The 19,182-nt window shown below is 36.6% G+C and overlaps 1 protein-coding gene across 1 annotated transcript in view; it reads right to left on the bottom strand.

The window, feature by feature from the left end:
* Positions 1-19,182, bottom strand: part of EPS15 (epidermal growth factor receptor pathway substrate 15) — a gene marked incomplete at both ends in the record, with an annotated part of 40,717 nt that overhangs the window by 18,395 nt on the left and 3,140 nt on the right. Inside the window, 11 exons of the mRNA XM_079535615.1 lie at positions 4,837-4,922; positions 8,437-8,596; positions 9,495-9,640; positions 11,154-11,354; positions 11,642-11,701; positions 12,154-12,279; positions 12,719-12,784; positions 13,190-13,285; positions 14,256-14,303; positions 14,654-14,743; positions 16,456-16,497. Of these exons, the coding sequence (XP_079391741.1) occupies positions 4,837-4,922; positions 8,437-8,596; positions 9,495-9,640; positions 11,154-11,354; positions 11,642-11,701; positions 12,154-12,279; positions 12,719-12,784; positions 13,190-13,285; positions 14,256-14,303; positions 14,654-14,743; positions 16,456-16,497 (1,121 nt within the window). The remainder of the gene's footprint in view (positions 1-4,836; positions 4,923-8,436; positions 8,597-9,494; positions 9,641-11,153; positions 11,355-11,641; positions 11,702-12,153; positions 12,280-12,718; positions 12,785-13,189; positions 13,286-14,255; positions 14,304-14,653; positions 14,744-16,455; positions 16,498-19,182) is intronic.

Below are 19,182 nucleotides of genomic sequence, written 5' to 3'. Positions count from 1 at the left end.
GGAAAAAGCCACACAACCCAAAAGTGTTCATATAAAAAAAGAATTTATCCCTAGACAATGTATGCTATATTTTCTCCTTTACCAGATGTAGAAAAGCAGGAGAGCAGGCTTTGCAATTTTAACAATAGCTTTTATATACAAACATTTATGTTTATAAAGACTCTGCTATTAAAATGCCTATGTACATTGAAGATGAGAGTATTATCATTTTTCAAATTCTGACATTTCCCTAAGGTAATTCCTTTAGAAAAGCTATCAGATGATATTACTAACACGTACTAAAATTAATCATATATTAATAGCAGCAGAATGGGCAATCAATCCGAAACTATTAATCTTATTGTTTACTCTTCTCTAGTATGAAATCAAGCACTACCATCCCCAAAGTAAAAAGGGGAATCTCCTCTGAGAAAGTTGACTTTATTCAGGCTAAGGAGTGCTTGTTTACTGCTAAGGCATATACAATGGAAGATGGAAAAAATCAGGTATCGTGCCTTACAAATATTCATTCAGAAAAATTATCACTATATCTCACGCTCAATTATTGTTTATCTCAGCACCCAATTAACTTACTGACCATGCTTTAAGGAGAGGTTTACATGGAGGAAAATAGAAAGATGTGGAAAGAGGGACTCTGAAGAACAAGCCGTGCTATTTTTTTTTAGGTGTCAACCTTCATGTTTCAAAAAACTTCCCAGTCCCCATTCATCAGAAAAAAAAATAATCATGAAAATGCTGCACAGATCTATTGTTTCCTTCAAACCAAATGCATTTCTCTAGCTCAATAAACCAGCATTTGTTGCAGAGTTGAATTTAGATATTTAAAGCATCACAAGACAGAGTTGAAACAAGTCCTGTTGACTTCTGCCTTTTTTAACTTTCCATAAATAAACGGTCCCCATCTCAAAGCACTTCCACAGATCTAAACAGAAGGCAAGTTCAAAAATACCAAGCCCTCAGATACTTATCAAACACAAACATTCAGGCATATTATTCCTAATTGAAGATAAATGACAGAATAATTGACTAGATCAACAAATAGTTGTTTTGTTATTTTTCCAGCTTGGGTATGAAAACTGAGCAGGAAATAAAATGCAAGCAGGTACTTATGCCTTAACATACAGCTCTCCCTAATTCCTGTCACTGATAGGCCTGAAGAGACCATCAGAAAAGAAACTCACTTCCCTTCTATTTCAACAGTGGTCAGGTACCAAAATCTTGCAATCTGGACTACACCAAGGGACACAATACCCACCCACAGCCAGCTTACACTGGTCAGATCACAACACAGACAATGAATGGAAAAAACATCAAATGAAAGAATTATTGTCAGGCCGAACAAGAAACACTTAGGCAGCAGTCTCAGACAAAGGAAAACAAGCTAAGTGAATACAGGCTGAACAACGCATCTACCCTCCCTGCTCCCCACCGTGAGTAAAGCATCTTTGTTTCAAATGAAGGTAATGCAGACCTACTTAATTTACTAATTCTTCTGAATGCCTCCATTTCTTTTACAGACTATCTGGTAAACCTGCATACCAGGGATATAACCAAACTGTATTATTGGATATGACAGATTTCTTGAATCACACAGTCCCATAACATTTCCTGGAAACACAAAAACACCTGTGGTCTCAACAGTAAGTTAACATTTGAAACCAACTCAAACTCCATTAGGTAAGCAATGCAGTTTCCCTAGGTAACTTAATAGCAGCCAGGTCAGGAGGTCTTTTTGTTAAATAAATTAAAAATAATGATTGAAAACAAACAAATAACAAAAGAACAACCCAACACACACACTTCATAATATACAAATCAAATAACACCAGTAAGTCCAGCAGCTTTGCAATTTGTGAATGGAGTATTATTTAAGAATTGGAACCAGCACACAGGGAACATTTGCAATAGCTGACAGCTGAGTAGACCCATGTCAGTAGAGCCATTTAAGCCATCTATGAAACAATCCTGGCCTCACTTCTTGATAGCTAACAATCAGAACAACACTAGTTAAAAATGAAAAACAGTAAATAGATCAGTTCTTTTCCACAAAATATGATCGATGGCTGCTCACAGACTTAGTAGCATCATTTAAACTCAGTTGCCAAACATTTCTTATTGTCACATACATGTGCAATTGTGGGAATTCCTAGTGTAGAAGTGCTTAATGTTGACACTGCTAGAAAAAAAAACCAAACATCTAGAGTTTGCTCAGTTTTTCCTCCCCTTCAGTCCCCCAGTTTTGAGCTGGAACAACCCAGCTGCTTCCAAACCAGATTAGAAGAAAGCAGCTAGTTTATAGTTCTTACTGTTGATTTGCTAACAACTTCTATATTTCTGGACTTTTAAACAAAGCTTTGATGCAAATACATGGCAACGAAAGGTTGCCCCTGGAAAAAAATAGAGCATTTTGTTATTTCCTTACTTTTGAGAGACTAACTTACCTGCTCTAAAATTCTCCTAGCTTGACTTATGTTCAGGAAAACGCAGCCGCTGCTCTCCAACACTCACAAAGGATGGCACCAAGTTAAGCTCAACTATGCACACTTACAAAGCAATGTCCTACTGATAAAATCTGAAGAAATCCCACTCATTTGTGGGCCACAGCTAGCTTTAATGAACAAAAAGAAAGCAGGGTGTGCTGGGTCAAGAAAAAGGCTCTATTGCTCAAAAAGAGAATATTAAGAACATCTGGTTTAACCTCCCACTAGGCTGATGAAAAAAAAAAAAAAAGCAGAAATAACTCTCAAGAAATGCAATGCAATGGAAATAGAATTTACAGGTCTTCTGAAAAAAGCAGTACTGCTGTCAGGCTCAAAATGATGCACATTCCATAGCATCCCTAGGCAAGTCATTTGCCATACCAGAGGGGAATTAACCTTACTAATAGGCATTGTGCTTTTTATTTCCCATCTGATATTCAATCTCCATTTTCTCACCTTATGTTTTCATCAAATTAGATTTAAAAAGCTCTTGGCTATCAGACGTTTTCCCACACAAACACATCACTTCTGCATTCTTCACTCAGCCTTTCAACAAACAGCATTTTCACAACACAGTCATTCTCTTCATTATTTTAGGGAGTTCCTCTGGTTGTTTTATTTTAAATGTGCATTTAAAAAATAGATTCAATTTCTAGTAATGGCTCTCAAAAATGCAGCTCTCCTTGATAAAACAACTCATGGATTAGAATTAGTACATACTGGGTTTAATCATTAAACATTTTGTTTTGTTTAATAATGAATAAAATTGTTTGGATGACATTTTAATATGGTAACTATGAAGACTGAAAGTATACTTAAACAGTTACACCTGAAATGCAGACTTCCCAAGAGACGAGAAATGTCCTAAACTTATCACAAAGACTGACCTGCTGCCTCCTACTGCCACCTGGACTTTAGGTGAGATACAGGAGAGCAACATTTCCACTACCAAAATGACTCTTTTATAGCAGCTAAACAACTGCTAAGTAATCAAAATTAATTTATTAGTAACACAATTCTATTCTGTGCCTGTAAATAACAAAGGAACTCTCCACTTTCTTAAATTAAAAACATGCTAGTAATTGCCCCTATAGTATCTCCATCAATCAGATATAACCCAAATAAATAATTTGCCACTGAAGAAGCAGAAGCAATGACTTCCAAAGGCCATGGGGTTCCTTCATATATCACAGGGAGAAAGAAAGAGCAGAACACAACAAAACGGTGTGAATGTTAGGCTGCAAATACACTTAGTAAAAAACAAAAAAAATCCAGCTTTATCTAAAAATTCACACAAGTGAACAATTTATTTCCTTCTAATAACAAATACACATAGTTGCAAATCAAATTGTAGGTTAATAAATGTGTAAGTCCAAAGCTGGTATCAATACAAGTTAAGAAAGAACAGAGGAAGCCATGGCAAGGACAAGTGAGGAGGCAGAGGAAGTAACAAGCAGCTCAAGTGCAAAAACATTTATCTGTTTAGGAGATGGGCTGTGCTTTCACACATTTCCAAATTAAAACACTCCTACAAGTGACATGGATAAGTCACTCTTTGTCATCATGACAAAGCAGCTTAACTGACAGAATGAACTTCCAGTATATTTACAATAGTAGCAAAAGTCACTAAAGAAGAATATCTGCTATGTCTTGAGAGTATGACAAAGATTGTACAGTATATATGAGCTTGATTTTCCTCAGTGACTTGAAATCTTAGCCTAGAAATAATAAGCCTAGAAATAATTTTTGGAAACCAAGCATCTGTCTAGCTCTAATTTAAACAACTTTTTCAGTGTAAAAGTGAATTTCACCAAACAGAAGGCAAGCATGTCTATCTTTACCACCATAAAAATTCTAGCTGATTTATGTAAGTCCTTACGTAAACTGCCACCTTCTGACTCCCTTCCCTATATCCTTCTTGAGCCTTCTTCTCTCAGTTCCCAGCCTGCATTAGGAAAAAGTCCCTAGGATTTGCTCTACAAATCAAAGGCATCTTATACTAATTTGTGTCCTGGCTTCCACATCCTAAAGATCTCCTGTATTCTGACCTGACAATAAAGATGAACTAAAGAGAGTATCTGGATCCTAGGATGCTAGCAGATGCAGCTCTCTGAAACATGTGCAGAAGTGATCACGGACAGAATTTTCAGTCTTGCTGTTACTAAATGCAGTCTTCTGAGTCAACGAAGAATAGAAGAGTTGAACATCACTAGAATAAATTTATCAATTTGCTTATCATTGGTAACAGACTACATTACCTTCTGATTTTCTCTTATGCATTGGTTTTTTGGTTTATTTTTCAGGGAAAAAAAAAAAAGCAAGAAGTAAAACAACCAAACATTCCTCCTTCACCTACCTCTGCAGGTCTACTATTTCATTGTTCAATGTATCAAGCTCTTTAATTGCAGAAAAATCTGCTACAGAATTCAGTCCTTGAACACTCTGAAAGAAAGAAAAAGTTTATGCAGTCTGACATCTACATTCACTTTACAAGTGAAACACAAATGTAACAACTGTTTGTAGCATTACTTTTCAATTCTTTCATTGTTTAAAGAAAAAAAAAAAAAAGCAAAAAAAACCCAGCCCAGCTGCTATATGGACAGAATACCCCATATGCCCCATGAATCTGGTAATACACAACAAGTTTGTCTCCTGTAAATTGAAGGCATGTCTTCCACAAAAGCACACCTAATCATACAATAAGAGTCTAGATCTAAAATTAAATTTATTTTATGGTTGATGTTTAGTGGGTTTCCTATCTCTCATTTAAAACAGGTTTGGTTTATTTACTACTGATATAAGTATTTCTTCACCTTGGTGATCCTCCTGATGCAAAATAAAAATGCTTTGTTTGCAATGCTTTAAGCTGTATCTAGCTGTGTTAACACAAATCCCAGAGTACTGACTGAAACTCCAATAATACATAATTATAGGTAATTAATGCCCTTGAGTTGTTACTTCCTTAACAACTTCATAATGAGACAACTACTATAACACAAATTATGCATACGTTTATGAATTTACATAAATGACTGGGGCACAAGTTTCAAATATACAAATTAACAAATACTGCAATTGTTCTATTATGCCTGAACAAAACACACACAGACTTAGGAAGCCATCGACATAGTAACTACATTCCAGAACACATATAATCCTTCTAGCTTTAAAGATATCTGGGACAAAATACAGAAGTTCAGAGGGCAACATAAACATTCAGCTGGTGATATTTCAAAAATAACACAAATTCAAATCTTTAAATCCTGCAGAGAAAGATTTATCTTTCTCTGAAGATGTATCAAGATGCTACGAACTACTTATTTATTCATGTGTATACCGGGGGAAAAAGTAAGAAATCTTTAGTCAACCAAAGACCTAACCAGTACATCTGTGCACACAGTGGCAGAGAATATTACTCAGCACAATTACAGATTATTCATACATATTTTTACTGGAGCAAATGACACAAATTGAGAATTAAAAAACCATACAGTTATTCTTAAACTGGTTAGTGTACACTTCCTCAAACTGGCCAAACAGTTACAAAGTTCAATCCTATTCTCAAGAATTACACTGGAGTTTTGTCGAGTTGCTCACAATTCCTCTAATGAGGAAATCCTTCCTTATTCTATAAAGAAGGAAATACGGTGGTATGAGCCACAAGTACAAATTCTTTCTGGGCTCTGTTTTCTAATAGTAACTCGAGCATCAAATCTGAACAAGGTGTAGTACCATCGTATTTTCAGTTCTTCAGGAGAACTCTGGGGAGAGACCCAGTCCAGAAAGGCCATTTTTAGCTTTATTGTACACGTTCAGAAGAGGCAGAAGTTGGAATTATTTGCTGCCACTTAACATCACACATGCAAGCAACACTTCAACCTTTTAAACAGAAAATATTAATAAAAGTTAATTTCAGTCACAATTCCATAAAGGAACTTGAATGCAAGTGTAAGTTTTACAGCCAGTAACGCAAGAGCTGGTTTTGTAACTACAAGCAGCTTTAGGTAAAGGAACACAGCAACAAATACTAGATTACTACTGCTCTTTCCCACTTATGAGATCTGCATTCAAACCTCAGAATAGAAATAACAAGTTATACTATTGTGTTAATGAAATTCTGCAAGGACACCAAACATTAGAAAACAGCAATACACACGCATGTGATTTCTGAATACCTACCAAGAAGGACTGCAAGTTAACTTTCTATACTTCAAAAATGCAATGGATTACCATTATGGTTACTGATATTTTTGCTACTACTCTGTACTGGTAAACCAGGAGAGGAAGCCTACCTTTCTTTACTAATTAAGCCACATCACTTCAAGAAATCCAGAAAAAGGCCTATTTCTGCCCACCACTCTTACTTATCTTTTTGTTCAGTTCTTGAGCAATTCAGTTCTTCCATATCCACTAAGAAGACAGCATCTTTTTTGGAAAATCTCAAAATGAGCTAAGCTTTTAGCTCATCTAGTAAAATGGGTCAGGATTTAGACAGCTAACTAAAAGATCTCTTAACTTCTTTCATAACATTCTCATCTTTTATGTTAGCAATCACTGCAAAATTCAACTGATGTCTTTAAGAGTTCTGTGAAGACAACGTACACAGAACAGCAGTAAACAATGTTGATTTCATTTAAAGTGTTCTGACCACTACATTTTCTGAAACATAATCAGCAATAACATGGATATCAGTCCTAATGGATACTGTCATCTGTCAGACTGGGCTACAACTGCCATCACTTCCCCAACGATTTGAACAGGATAATACAAAGCACTTTCTTTTGTAAACTTCAGCAGTACACACAGCCAAATTGTAACAGCCACAGAGGTCTACCCCAGAAACACTTTCTGCACAAGAGTGGATTATGTACACTGTGTTAGTTCAGATTTGCAAAGCACCTTGAGATTCTTCCAGGTGAACAACACTGGAAACCAGTAATAATTTGAGATTGCAACAAGTTGTGATGCTTCAGAAAGTGCTGCACTAATTCAGTGGTTACTTAAGAGTCTTAGAAGGATGCTCATTATCAAACCAACAGACAGTAAATATTAGAAAAGCAAAGATTCTCTAACCTTGAGAAAGCAGAGTTAACAAACTGACAGAATAATAAGGATGAAAAGCAGAGTGGTGCAGAATGGAAAAAACAGTCCAAACTAGAAAAGAGACATAGAAAGGAAAGCAAACATACAAAAAAGATTAGTAGGGTTGCAAATAAAGCAATTACTTTTTAAAAATAGAATGTAAAAAAGAAATAAGATTCCAGTTACAGAAACTCAGAAGTAGTGCCAAACTTTGAGTTTCTAGTTTTTCAGTTGCTGATTTTTCATTCTGTTCAAGAAAGTGTAGAATCAGCTTTGCACAACCAAGAAAAGGTAACCAACATAAGACTCTACAATGCGTAAAACAAGTAAGAATTTGCCATGACTTCTGCCATTCTGATAAACATAACTTGAGCTGTTGAGGTTTAGTCTACTGCTGGATTAAGACAGATGGCAATTAACAGGCTATCAAGACATTTAAACTATCTGTGAAGAATAAAATGGTGGACATTTACTTTTTGAACTTTAAATACATAAACTTTATTTAATTCACATTATTTTGAGTGTTATTGAAAAAAAGAAATGTGAAAGATAATTGAAAAGCACACTAGGACAAAAACATAGAACCTGTGCATGTTGCTCCCGATGCAAACTAAGATTTCTTCAGACAGGAAAAAGATTATTCTTTTAAAATAGAAAATAATGCTTTCTCAACATAAGATCTCTCTGCTTGGTTGGCAAGTGTAATAAATGACAGCTTCATTTCAAAACATGAATGGAGCAGTGTTTTGTCACTTCTTTGTAATTAATGCTTGTTTTCTTCCTGATATTACAATAACCTTGAGGTTTGCCAGTACTTGAAGTGCCTCCTTTCCAGCCTTTGAAATTTATACCAAGCATGCAAACCCATCCTTACCTTCTGTAATGTGACACTCCTGTCTGAAGGTGGAATCATCTCTGGAGTCAGAGCTTGAGGTGGATCTATGCCCTTTGTTAATTTCTGATTAATTAAGTAGAAAGCCAAAGCAAACTGTTCCTTGGAAAGCTTCCCACAGTCCTTTGTGTCGCACAGAGCCCTAGACAGAGATGCACATGAAATAAACCAAATCTTCATTTCCACAAGTATAACTCTACATGTTATACTTTATTTCACTTAGAACTGTGAAAACAGCTACTGAGTACCTCCTCTATTAAAAATAATGCAATACACAACAAACCATGGTAATGAATGCAGAAACACACACGACCACTTCCCTCCTTTTGTGTAAAGTTCCAATGCTCTGTTAGAATAATTGTTAATCTGGTAAAAGGCAGAAGTAGGCATACGAATTGCAACATCTGAATATCTATAGCTGAATTTACCTGCTCAACTGAAGTACATTCCATAGGCAACACCAGTTTATACCATTTTCCTAGATTTCCAACATTATATTAACCATACAGTGAAAAAAAACAATCTTTTTTCTATCAGAGTGCCATGCACTAACTTACAGTGGAGAAAAATTTAGAAAAAATACCACCACACAGTAGGTGTCACTACAGCCTGTAATATACAGGCTATAATGAAAGACAAACAATTCACAGAATTAAATGGGCCCTGAGTCTTGAATGCTAAGAATTTCATACAGATAATTCTCAAACGGACAGTCTCAGTGTTCAAATACACAGCAACATTATGGTCCTTTATATAGAGGCATTTAGCTAAATGCAGTATTTGTTTGAAGCCATTTCTTCAGGCACTTTACCTCCTCTAGCTAGGAAATAGCTCATGGCATTAACCAATTTTCCCCCTATTTCTATCCAAAAGTAGAATCAAATTAAGTTACCACTGCTAATACAGAGGCCTTGCTATTTTATATGAAAATAGCTCTCATTTTCTATAAATGTCAACATAGCACTTTTCATGAAAAGAGCTAGGAAGGATCAAGAACCAAGCCATCGCCTAAACAGCTGTCAAGGGAAAATAATCCCTACCAGATATGTGCAAGCAGAGCAGAAGGCAGTCCTGTCTTCAAGAATAGTTCTCTGGCTTCCACACCTGACACAAATCCATCCATGTCCTTGTCAGTTTTCATAAAGATCTCATCATACTTAATTTTGTCTGCAGGCGATACAACCCACTGAAGGGAAGGGAGGGGGAGTGGTAGAGAGGAAAACAAAACCCACAATACCAAGATAAAGACAGTTCTGTTTTTGGTTATATACTTTCAGAGTTACATAATTCATGGACTATAGCACACATTTTAGATTTATGAATCACTTTTATCATCCAAAATAGACACGTATAGGCAAGACACTCCAAAAGCAGGAACACTGGTATTAGTGAAGGGCAACAGTTGGTTGATTCTGCTCTATTTCTTTGCCTATGCAACAGAAATATTCCCTGGGGCCCAGATCTCCTCCTAGCAAGGGGTTTTGCACTCACCACTGTACTCATAGTCTGCCTCCATCAACTTCACTCTTCTTTACACAGCTGGAGAGCTTTAGATGGGTCAAGCTCAGAGTTAACAGCTGGGACATTCTAAATTACACATCTGAAGTTCTTACCAAGGTAAAGATAGGAGTTACAGCCACATTTCTTACTTCAGCAAATTTTCCAATACTATACTATTTACTATAAGAAGATGGGGGGAGGATGAGTGAAAATTGCTTCAGCTTTTGCATATATGCATGCTCGTGGATACTAATTTAAGTGTACAAGGACACTTAATATACAAATCCCAAATGGTGCTGTGTTAAAAAAAAAAAAAAACAAAAAAAAACATACACCAAGACACTCATCCAGAACACAACTGCTCTGTAATACACACACTACCCAGGCTTAAGTCAGTCAAGTAAGCTGCCAAAGTCTGGGAACCAGGAGACGCAAAGTGCCAATCTGCTGATTTCTCAAATACAGGTACCCAAATATCCACGCAGCATCTTATGCATTAAAGTACTTCAGCTCTCACCTCAGATTCCTTCCTCAACATTTGCTTCAAATACAACCAGTAAATTATAATGCACTTGAAAAGACATACTCCCAAATTCTGGATTCTAAAAGGATCAGAATTCAATAAGATGCTTTTCTGTTGGAGTTAAGTTTCTCAGTAACTACATTTAGAACAAGCACCAGATCTCACATATTTCAGTGGATGTGCTAGACCTTCTGTCCTCTTTCTTTCCATAGCTTGCAGTGATCTATTGTTTTCATTAACATCTTCTTCAAACTGTTTGCATGCACAACATCTAAGTACATACACAATCCCATCACAATTTGTCTTCAAAACTGCCCAGATTCCAATCAGTATTCAGTCAGAACAAGCATTCTGCCTACGTATGCTTGGATTAAACTGTTTTCTAAGTGATCTAAGGTTGAGCTAGACGCTTTGAAACAATTTATTTTAAAAATATCTTCAAAATCTTCACTAAATAATATGCTTTTATCCAACTGTTTATATTTGAAGACATCTGAAGAAATTATGTATTATCTTTTCTCTTAATCTTGTCTTCCCATCACCCTCCTCGATTTTATTATCAATAGGGGAAGGAGAAGGAAATAAAAAATGTTTATCAAGACTCCTCACATAAGCACACACCAAAGAACAACATTAAGAATAAATCTTTTGACCCCGATTTCCTTCAGAATTATACCTGTGTTAATGGTGTTTTGGCAGCTAAAATGCCTACAGGTGGCAAGGACTGATGAGAATCTTTGGAAGATGCTGAAGAAGGAATTAATGGCATTGCTCCTGGAACACTAATAGGTTTTCTCTTGGACAGTGGCACCAAAGCTGCAGGCAAGGACATTGGCACTGGCTCTTTCTCCAAAGCGCAGTACACCAAGAACATGGCCTGAACACAAAGAAACAAACACACGAATGAGGACAGAAGGAGGAGAAAGAATTAGTTAAGAAATAACTTTGTAGCATGTTTTCACAATATTTCATTTAGCCCAGAGGGAAAGCTACTTTGTGTAATGATATATTCAATAAACTGATGCTAATTCAGTAATAAAATTAGATGAAAGTCTTTGAATAAAGGCAAGAAATGAAACTGCAGTCAGAACCTAACACACAATTCACCCATTTTGAGCTTCTGTCATTCCATTTTCAGAATTCTGAGGCATACAGGATACTTACAACTGCAAATTCATCGCGATCCAACATTCCATCTCGGTCAATATCACTCAATTCCCACACCTACCAATAAAAAGAAGAATATAGGGATATTTGCCTGAACTGTAGCATTTGCCTTTTTATATCATTACAAAACAAATGAGAGAACAGCCTCCTCCCACTGTATCTAAAGTCCCACTAATCTAACAGCAGTTTTCAGTAAGTGATACACATTCATACAGACCATGCAAAAGAAGAGTCTGAAATCCGAGTGCTAATTGAACCCTGTCCAAAACAAAGTGTTAAAGCATACACAAAACTGATACATTATAATTAGAGGTAATCTATCAAAATGTCAATGAAAAATTTTACAGTTTAACAATTGTATGTCTGGTCACTCCATATGACAATATTTAGTAATTAGGCTTATTACTATAAACACAGGATGTGAGAAACAGATAAAGATGAGTGAAGCATAGTTATTACCTGCGAATTAACAATTAATTGGAAAAAAAATAATAGGAAGCTACTCTTACTCGTCCTAAGATATCCACTGGCAGTTTTGAGTTGAGGAGTACAGGTTTCACTTTATCTCCTGACAGTAGTCCATTAACAGGATTTAGGCTGTCAAAGATAGCATCATACTTGGCCTTGTCTTCCAGCTGCAGAGCAGAAGAAAAATAATCACACTTGCACTCTATAAAGCACTTTCAAAAATACTGACTTACTTCTGTCAAAGCTACAGCGAGAAAAGCATACATGGAAGTTCCTGATACACAGAAATTACATCCTCCCCCTCCTTTTTTTCTTTTTAAAGGCAGAGACTTGTACAAAATCCATTGAGATTTAGTCCTCATTTATTTTCATGCCTTTAAGTGACTATTCTCAATAAATCAAGTTTCTTCCCAAGATTCCCCAAGCAGTTTCACACCTCCCCCAGACCCACACAAATTAGATCTACAAGCCAAAGTACAGATTGAACAGGAATGTCAATTTATCATGTTTAATGAACTATAGCTATCAGTACCATATTTTTCTCAGATTTGTGTTTCCTTACAAAGCACATCACCATTCTACGTAGCAGCATGATATTTTGTTTACCTTAACAGCCCATGGAATATCACTTGATGCTGTTCCACTGAGCAGCAAAGGACTACTAGTATCAGTCTAATAAAAAAAAAAAGAAGAGAGAAAAAACTCACTTAAAAAAAGAGTTCTGACCTTTCAAAACCACCCCCTTATTTGAGAAGTTATTGCTTCTCAAAGCATTTCAGTCATGCATATTTTAGTGAGGGAGATAAAGATTTACAGTAAGAAATTTAAAACCTTTCTTCCATTAAGGACAGCACTAACAGAACAAGAGCCATAAATATTCCAATTTTACACAATTCTACTTTTATAACCCCACTAGAACATGCAGCACCTTATTCTAACTCCACATTCTCTTGTTTTCCCCTCCCTGTAACACCTTTTTCAGAAATATTTGGTATTTATAACAAGACCTCCTAATTGTTAGCTTCAAAGCTTCTTATTAGTAAGAAGTTGATAGGCATATTAAAAATAAAATCTTACAAATCTTGGTGGAGGAACAGGCAAATTGAGACTACTCAGGGAAACGTCCAATCCATTCTGTGCACATGCTACAAGTCGTAAAGCTATAAAAAACTCCTACAGGAAAAATAAAATTGTAAAGTTTTATTGTATGAAAATACGCAAGAGCAAGAATTAAGAAGTTTTCTAGTACTGTTATACATACAATGGTCACAAACAGCTTGGAAGGGTAGGAGTTGCAAAATGACAGAAAGCAGTAGTCAAAAAAACACTGAATCCTTCCAGTGAGGTAAAACTAATACTAGCTCCATGCATTTAGTAGCTTCCTTGCCAGTATAACCAGCTGTCTGCACTCAGTTCTTCTATGACAGAGAAGTAAGAATCTGAAGCAGTGAATACAGCTGTTTATCTTGAAGGAACTGAGTTAACCCCAAAGGTAGCTGACAGTGGAGGAGGGAAGAAATGTACAGCATATGAAATAGATGAACCAAACTGGAAGGCTGATGAAAGATTTGTTTCATAGATGCTACAAGCACCTTTTCCAAATGTGGACTGTAGCAACCAACTCTCTGCAGGCCATTATTTAACGAACTACACTTCAAAGCATCTAACAGCAATATCACATCAGAGCTTGTCAGCAGCTCGTGCTACATGCATCACTGATGTACATCTGACTGACACAGACATACTGCTCACAGCTGCAGCTTAAAAAGAACAAGTCCAAACACACACATGAAATCCAGCAAAATTAGATAAATTGAAGATTTTATAGCATTTTAATTTCTGCATTTTTGCCCTCAAGATTAAGAGGAAAAATTACCTTAATAGTAAATACAGTACATTAGACTTAAATTATTCCTCTGTTGTACTGCACACATACACAGCAGCTCATTTTATGACTTGAAGAGAAACAGATGAGGAAGCTGAAGGGTACTTCACTTATTGTAGCTTACACTGAAATGGGGAGTACATATCAGAAAAAAAATCCTATGAGAAGAATTGCCTTCCTGAACCAGAAACATTAATACTCATCTCATTGCAAGGTTTGCTAGCAGTTAGAGTAACCTCGTTCATCATTCAATCATACCTGTTTGTTCAAGATTCCTTTGCTATCAGTATCAGCTAAGTCCCAAATCTAAAACATAAAAACAATAGTCAAAGGTATTCCAAAACACTAAAAGGAAGCTGGCAAGCTCTCACTCACTTTAAAAACAATTTAATTCTTGGATGGAAGTTCAGTTCTTAACTTTTGTTATAGCAATTACTTGTGGCGACAAAATTAAATGCTGTTTTAATTTCCATCACGACTAACATATACAGTTAAATAAGCACAGGTACTGAAGTTTGAGACTATTAAATAGCACTACTGAAAACACACTAGGGAAGATCATGTATCCTGCCATACCTTTCCAAGTATTTTAATTTACAGGGGATGCTAACTGAAGTAAGGGACCACAGGATAATTAAATACTTGTCATTAAATACCTTTCCAAGTACCAAGTCTGTCAATCCAGATTTCTTCAAGAAAACAGCTGCATCAGAAGCTAACACTCTTCCAGTATTAGCAGAATCAACCTGGGGATAGAAGAAAAAAAGCCAACTCACATCACAAACCAGCTTTCAAATTGATGGAAACTCACTACAGAAAGCTAGCAAAGAATGCTCATAGCCACAGTGAGAATCTCTCTCAGCAAAGGCAGTGTAACACAGTATCAGCTGTGTTTATTTTTAATTTCACAGTAATTAGACTGCGTAAAATGAATAAGTTTATGATAGAACTGGAGGAGTACTAAGCATCAGTGCTACTTCAGGTGATGAATTTATTCTTCATTGGTACAGAAAGCTCTTAAGTGCTTCTAGTATGAAAGAAACAAGACATGCTCTACTAATACTATAAGAAAAAAGGGAAATGTCTTTCTAACACTGCTATTTTGAAAGCTGACATCTCCTTATATAAAGGAGAAGAAGGAAAAAGTTATCATGTGCATCTGAAAGTGTTTAGACAGTACATTCCAAAGTTACTTCTTAGTACCGATGCTTGCAGAAAAAGCATTTGGCTGAGCAAGTCAGAAGACTCAATTCCGTAGAAAAAACCCAATGACACAACACAGCTAACAGTAACATCAGGTTCAAGGAATCCCTGTGGCTGTATCCTGCTAAGACTGCCAGACAATGCTCCAGTGTCACTGGGCTGCATAAGCCAATGGATGCAAGATGCTAAGTGACTTCAGAAGCTGGATCATACTTGGCCTGTAACTCCTTTTCTTCATCCAACTTTTTGTTTCATACTTCAGTGATTAAGCAATTGCAACCATGAAGAAGGGACAGACAGGTGTGTGGCAAAGATCATCCAAGTCAGTGATACATCCATTTGTATGGAGCTAGGAAATCTAACATGGAGAAAAGTGAGTTCCTTGTCTTTTCTTGTGCCCCTCTAATGATAAACATAATACAGTGTTCTCTAAAGGACTTGTATTTCTACAGAGAGAGAGATGACAAGTTTGTTCATCAGACTGAAAGATAGTTTTGTAAGGGTGATGCTATTTCTTTCAACTCTCTTAAGCCATCCTAACCGTGACCAAGGTAAACTCCCTTTTTTTGTTCATCAATTTCAAAACTGAAATGCCCCTTTCGTGGAGAAAAGTCCTTCTTAGGAAGTGAGTGCCCAACTTTTTGAGGCATAAGTTGATAAATGGTGCTGTACATCTTTTTTTTTTAAACCTGTTTTTATGAAAACAAACTTTTTTTTTTCCCTTCTGGGTCTAAATATAAAAGACAAATGACAAATTTTATTTATCAAAAGAATTTATGTCCACTGAGTGAAGCTGCAAGAACTATACATATGCTTTTGGCATTCGGTTGCCTTTCACTCCTCACAGCACTGGGAAGAACCTTAAGGCACAAAGAGAGATGCAAGTCTTACATAAACCTAACTGGTCTACAAACACAGCAAAGTCAGTTTCACTTGTAAATGGAAAACAACCAACCACACCAGCACAGTACTTGGCAGGGGTTTACTCCAGTCCAACTGCTAACAGTCCTCTTATTGTAAACTGATGTATGTTTTGTTGAATTGGCTAGCAAACTGCCACATATAAATCATCTTACACTTTCTTTTGTACTGATATAGCTCAGACAAGTGTTGGTTACTAGAGAAATATATTGTAAGTCAGCAGTGTTTTTCTTGAACTTCAAACATTTACACTGCTGGCCATGCTGAAGTCTACAGCAAAGGAATATTCTTTTATGTAAAAGAAAGTTTCTTTTCTCAGCAAGAACATACGCACCTGTCGATAGAACTTCTCATACACAGGATTTGCACTTGACAGCTGTAAAGAAAAAAAAGAAGAGAAAAAAAAGGATATTCAATTAACCATAAAATCTGCATTTCAGCTCCCCTGGATGACTAGAGCTAGGAAACACTTTTTGCTGGTCTTCATAAAGCATTATGCACTTATATAAGTCTGTTTTGCAAAATGATGAGGACTGTTATACTGTAACTTGTAGAAGACTTGCTCCTTGTTTTGGAGCCACTGACACTAATCGCTATCAGGTTACTCTCAGACAGGTCACCAGGACAGGCAGCACGAAACAAATTTGTATGCAAGATCCAATACAAGCCAAGAAGCCTGCGATGATACAGTCCCATAAGTGCTTGCTAATGAATACAAAGCAAGATAGCTGGATTTCATTATCCACTAAATCATCATTTAGAACTCAGTGCCTTAAGCAAGTAGTCTGCAAAGTTTTCAGATATCTAAGTAAGTCGTGGATTCATAACTAAATTCACAGCAACAATTATTAAAAAAAAATAGGGGAGCGGAGGGGAAGAGATATTTTAATCTGTATCGTTGCCAAAGATCCCTTCTGCCTTACTTTCACTACCACCTACCATACATCCAGAGCTCACCTAAACTCAAGCAAGGATTAAACAGCATCTAAACCTACAATTATTGCACTCTGACTTTGCTTTGGCACTTCTTGTGTCAGCCACTACCTAAGCAGCCACTTACACAGCCCTTAGAATTGCCTGACAAAATACATTCACATTTTGCCAGACCTGACTACCACAGCACCAATACAACACTTTCCAGCATGCCCCAAAGCATACTATACTTTCTCAATTAATTGTCAAGTGCTGCACTTATCAATTCACCTACAATTTTAATAGCATTTTAGAGGGGCTATTCCCCAAAACGTTCAAATGTTTTACTAAGTTCATTAATTCATCATAATGTACCAGTATAGACAAAATCCCATTAAAGCTAGGAGCAAAATACTGGAACAAAGTTGAGCAGTGTGTGCTCTAGAAGTAAAAGCCCACATCATCCCTCTTGCCCAACATTACTCTTTGTTCAGCCAAATGTTTCATTATTACAGCCAAACCTATCATTGTCACTCCTGGACAGGAAATATCATGTTGGAGTCCTGCAAGGAAAACACTGAGTGCAAAACAATCTTCTCATTCAGCACTTGGAGCACAAGCCAGTCATTCTTATTTGTTTCAGCAGTGTTTCCAATGTTCACTTTAACATCAGTATCATTGCAACAACTGGAATTTCCTGTGACACCAAACAGAATAAAAAAATTCCCAACTATTTTTACTAGTAACTGACTTTTCCTGCAAAATACACCCCACATTAAAAGGTATTAATACTGTCAGGAATGTGCTCTATCTGCAAGAAGAAAAACACTGCTCTGCTTCCAAAGGTGTTGCTGCAGAATTTACCTGTGAGCACTCTTTTTACGAGATTTGTAATATGCAATTGTAGAGCATAACCTCAACTTGTTCACAATGCAAAAAGGAAGGAGGGAGAAAAGGTCAGATTCCACTGCATGCAAAAATACAAAAATACATTATCATGTTTGCATTTAAAAGTTTATCACTTCACAAGAGTAACGTCTGTTCTAGTAATTATCACCTTTGTAACAAAACCTTTGAACTTCAGGATATTATCCCAGGAAATAAAAAAAAAACACCTTCAGGGACACCAGTCTTTTTCATTTTCTACAGGCACTCAAGCCTTTACAGCCATGTTTTCACCCTGCTGTCATGTTTCTACTTAGGTCTAACATCCACAACCTTCTGTTGCTCATAGTAGTGAGAAAGCCCTGACTGGGGGGCTATCTGCAGAGGAAAAAACCTCACAAAAAACAAAGCATCCCTCCAAACCAAATGAGATAGGAAGTAAGATAGAAGGTGAGCTGTTCTATTTCAATTAAAAACCAAAATTCTGTATTCTATCATGATGTCAAGTTTTAGGATTTGTTTTCACTGTTTCCATGTCAAATGACACCATCTGGTAGTAAACATTCCGCATGCAGCCATCCTCTTGCTCTTTCCTGGGTCTCAAGATGACTCAAGATAGAAAAGAACCTTTCAGACACAGCGGGAATCTCAGCTCCCCATTTCAGAGAAGTTAAAAAGGGAAGGAAGAATAAAGTACAAGCAGTTCTTCTTCCACTATTAGAAGCAGCAGCCTCCTAAAGGTTGAGGAGAGTATGAAATTAGTCCATAAAAGACAAATGTAATGGCAAGGGACAACTACAGCACCTGGAATCCCTATAGCAGTGCATAGCTTGGGAATAGGAATGACAGAGTTACAAGCAAACAACAGCACAACCACACAGACGAAAAGCAGTGAAGTTTAAGGCAAGCTGTGTTTAATGTGATGTCCCTTCCAAACAGTAATAAACCCATCCTTTCTCACACTGCCTTTCTTTCTTATTTGAAACATGTAATGGTAAAGCTTTCCATCGCTGTCTGTGCTAAGGACAACTCAACTGCAGCTTCACAGAAAATACACATGTTCAAACAACGCATCCATTAAAAGAAGTATCTGGATCTACTCTTTGTGTGTTTTTCCCCTCTATAAAATTCCTCCTTTCACATTGTTTACACCCATTCTTTTGGAATTTTGTCCTACTGAGGCCTAGATGGCACTTCCACATTCATCTGACCACACATCATTATATATTCCAAACTGCTAAACAAGAGCAGAGATTCTCTACAG

The sequence above is a fragment of the Tetrao urogallus genome (assembly GCF_951394365.1).
Source record: "Tetrao urogallus genome assembly, chromosome: 5".
NCBI lineage: Eukaryota > Metazoa > Chordata > Aves > Galliformes > Phasianidae > Tetrao > Tetrao urogallus.
This window is presented reverse-complemented; position numbering and strand designations above follow the sequence as displayed.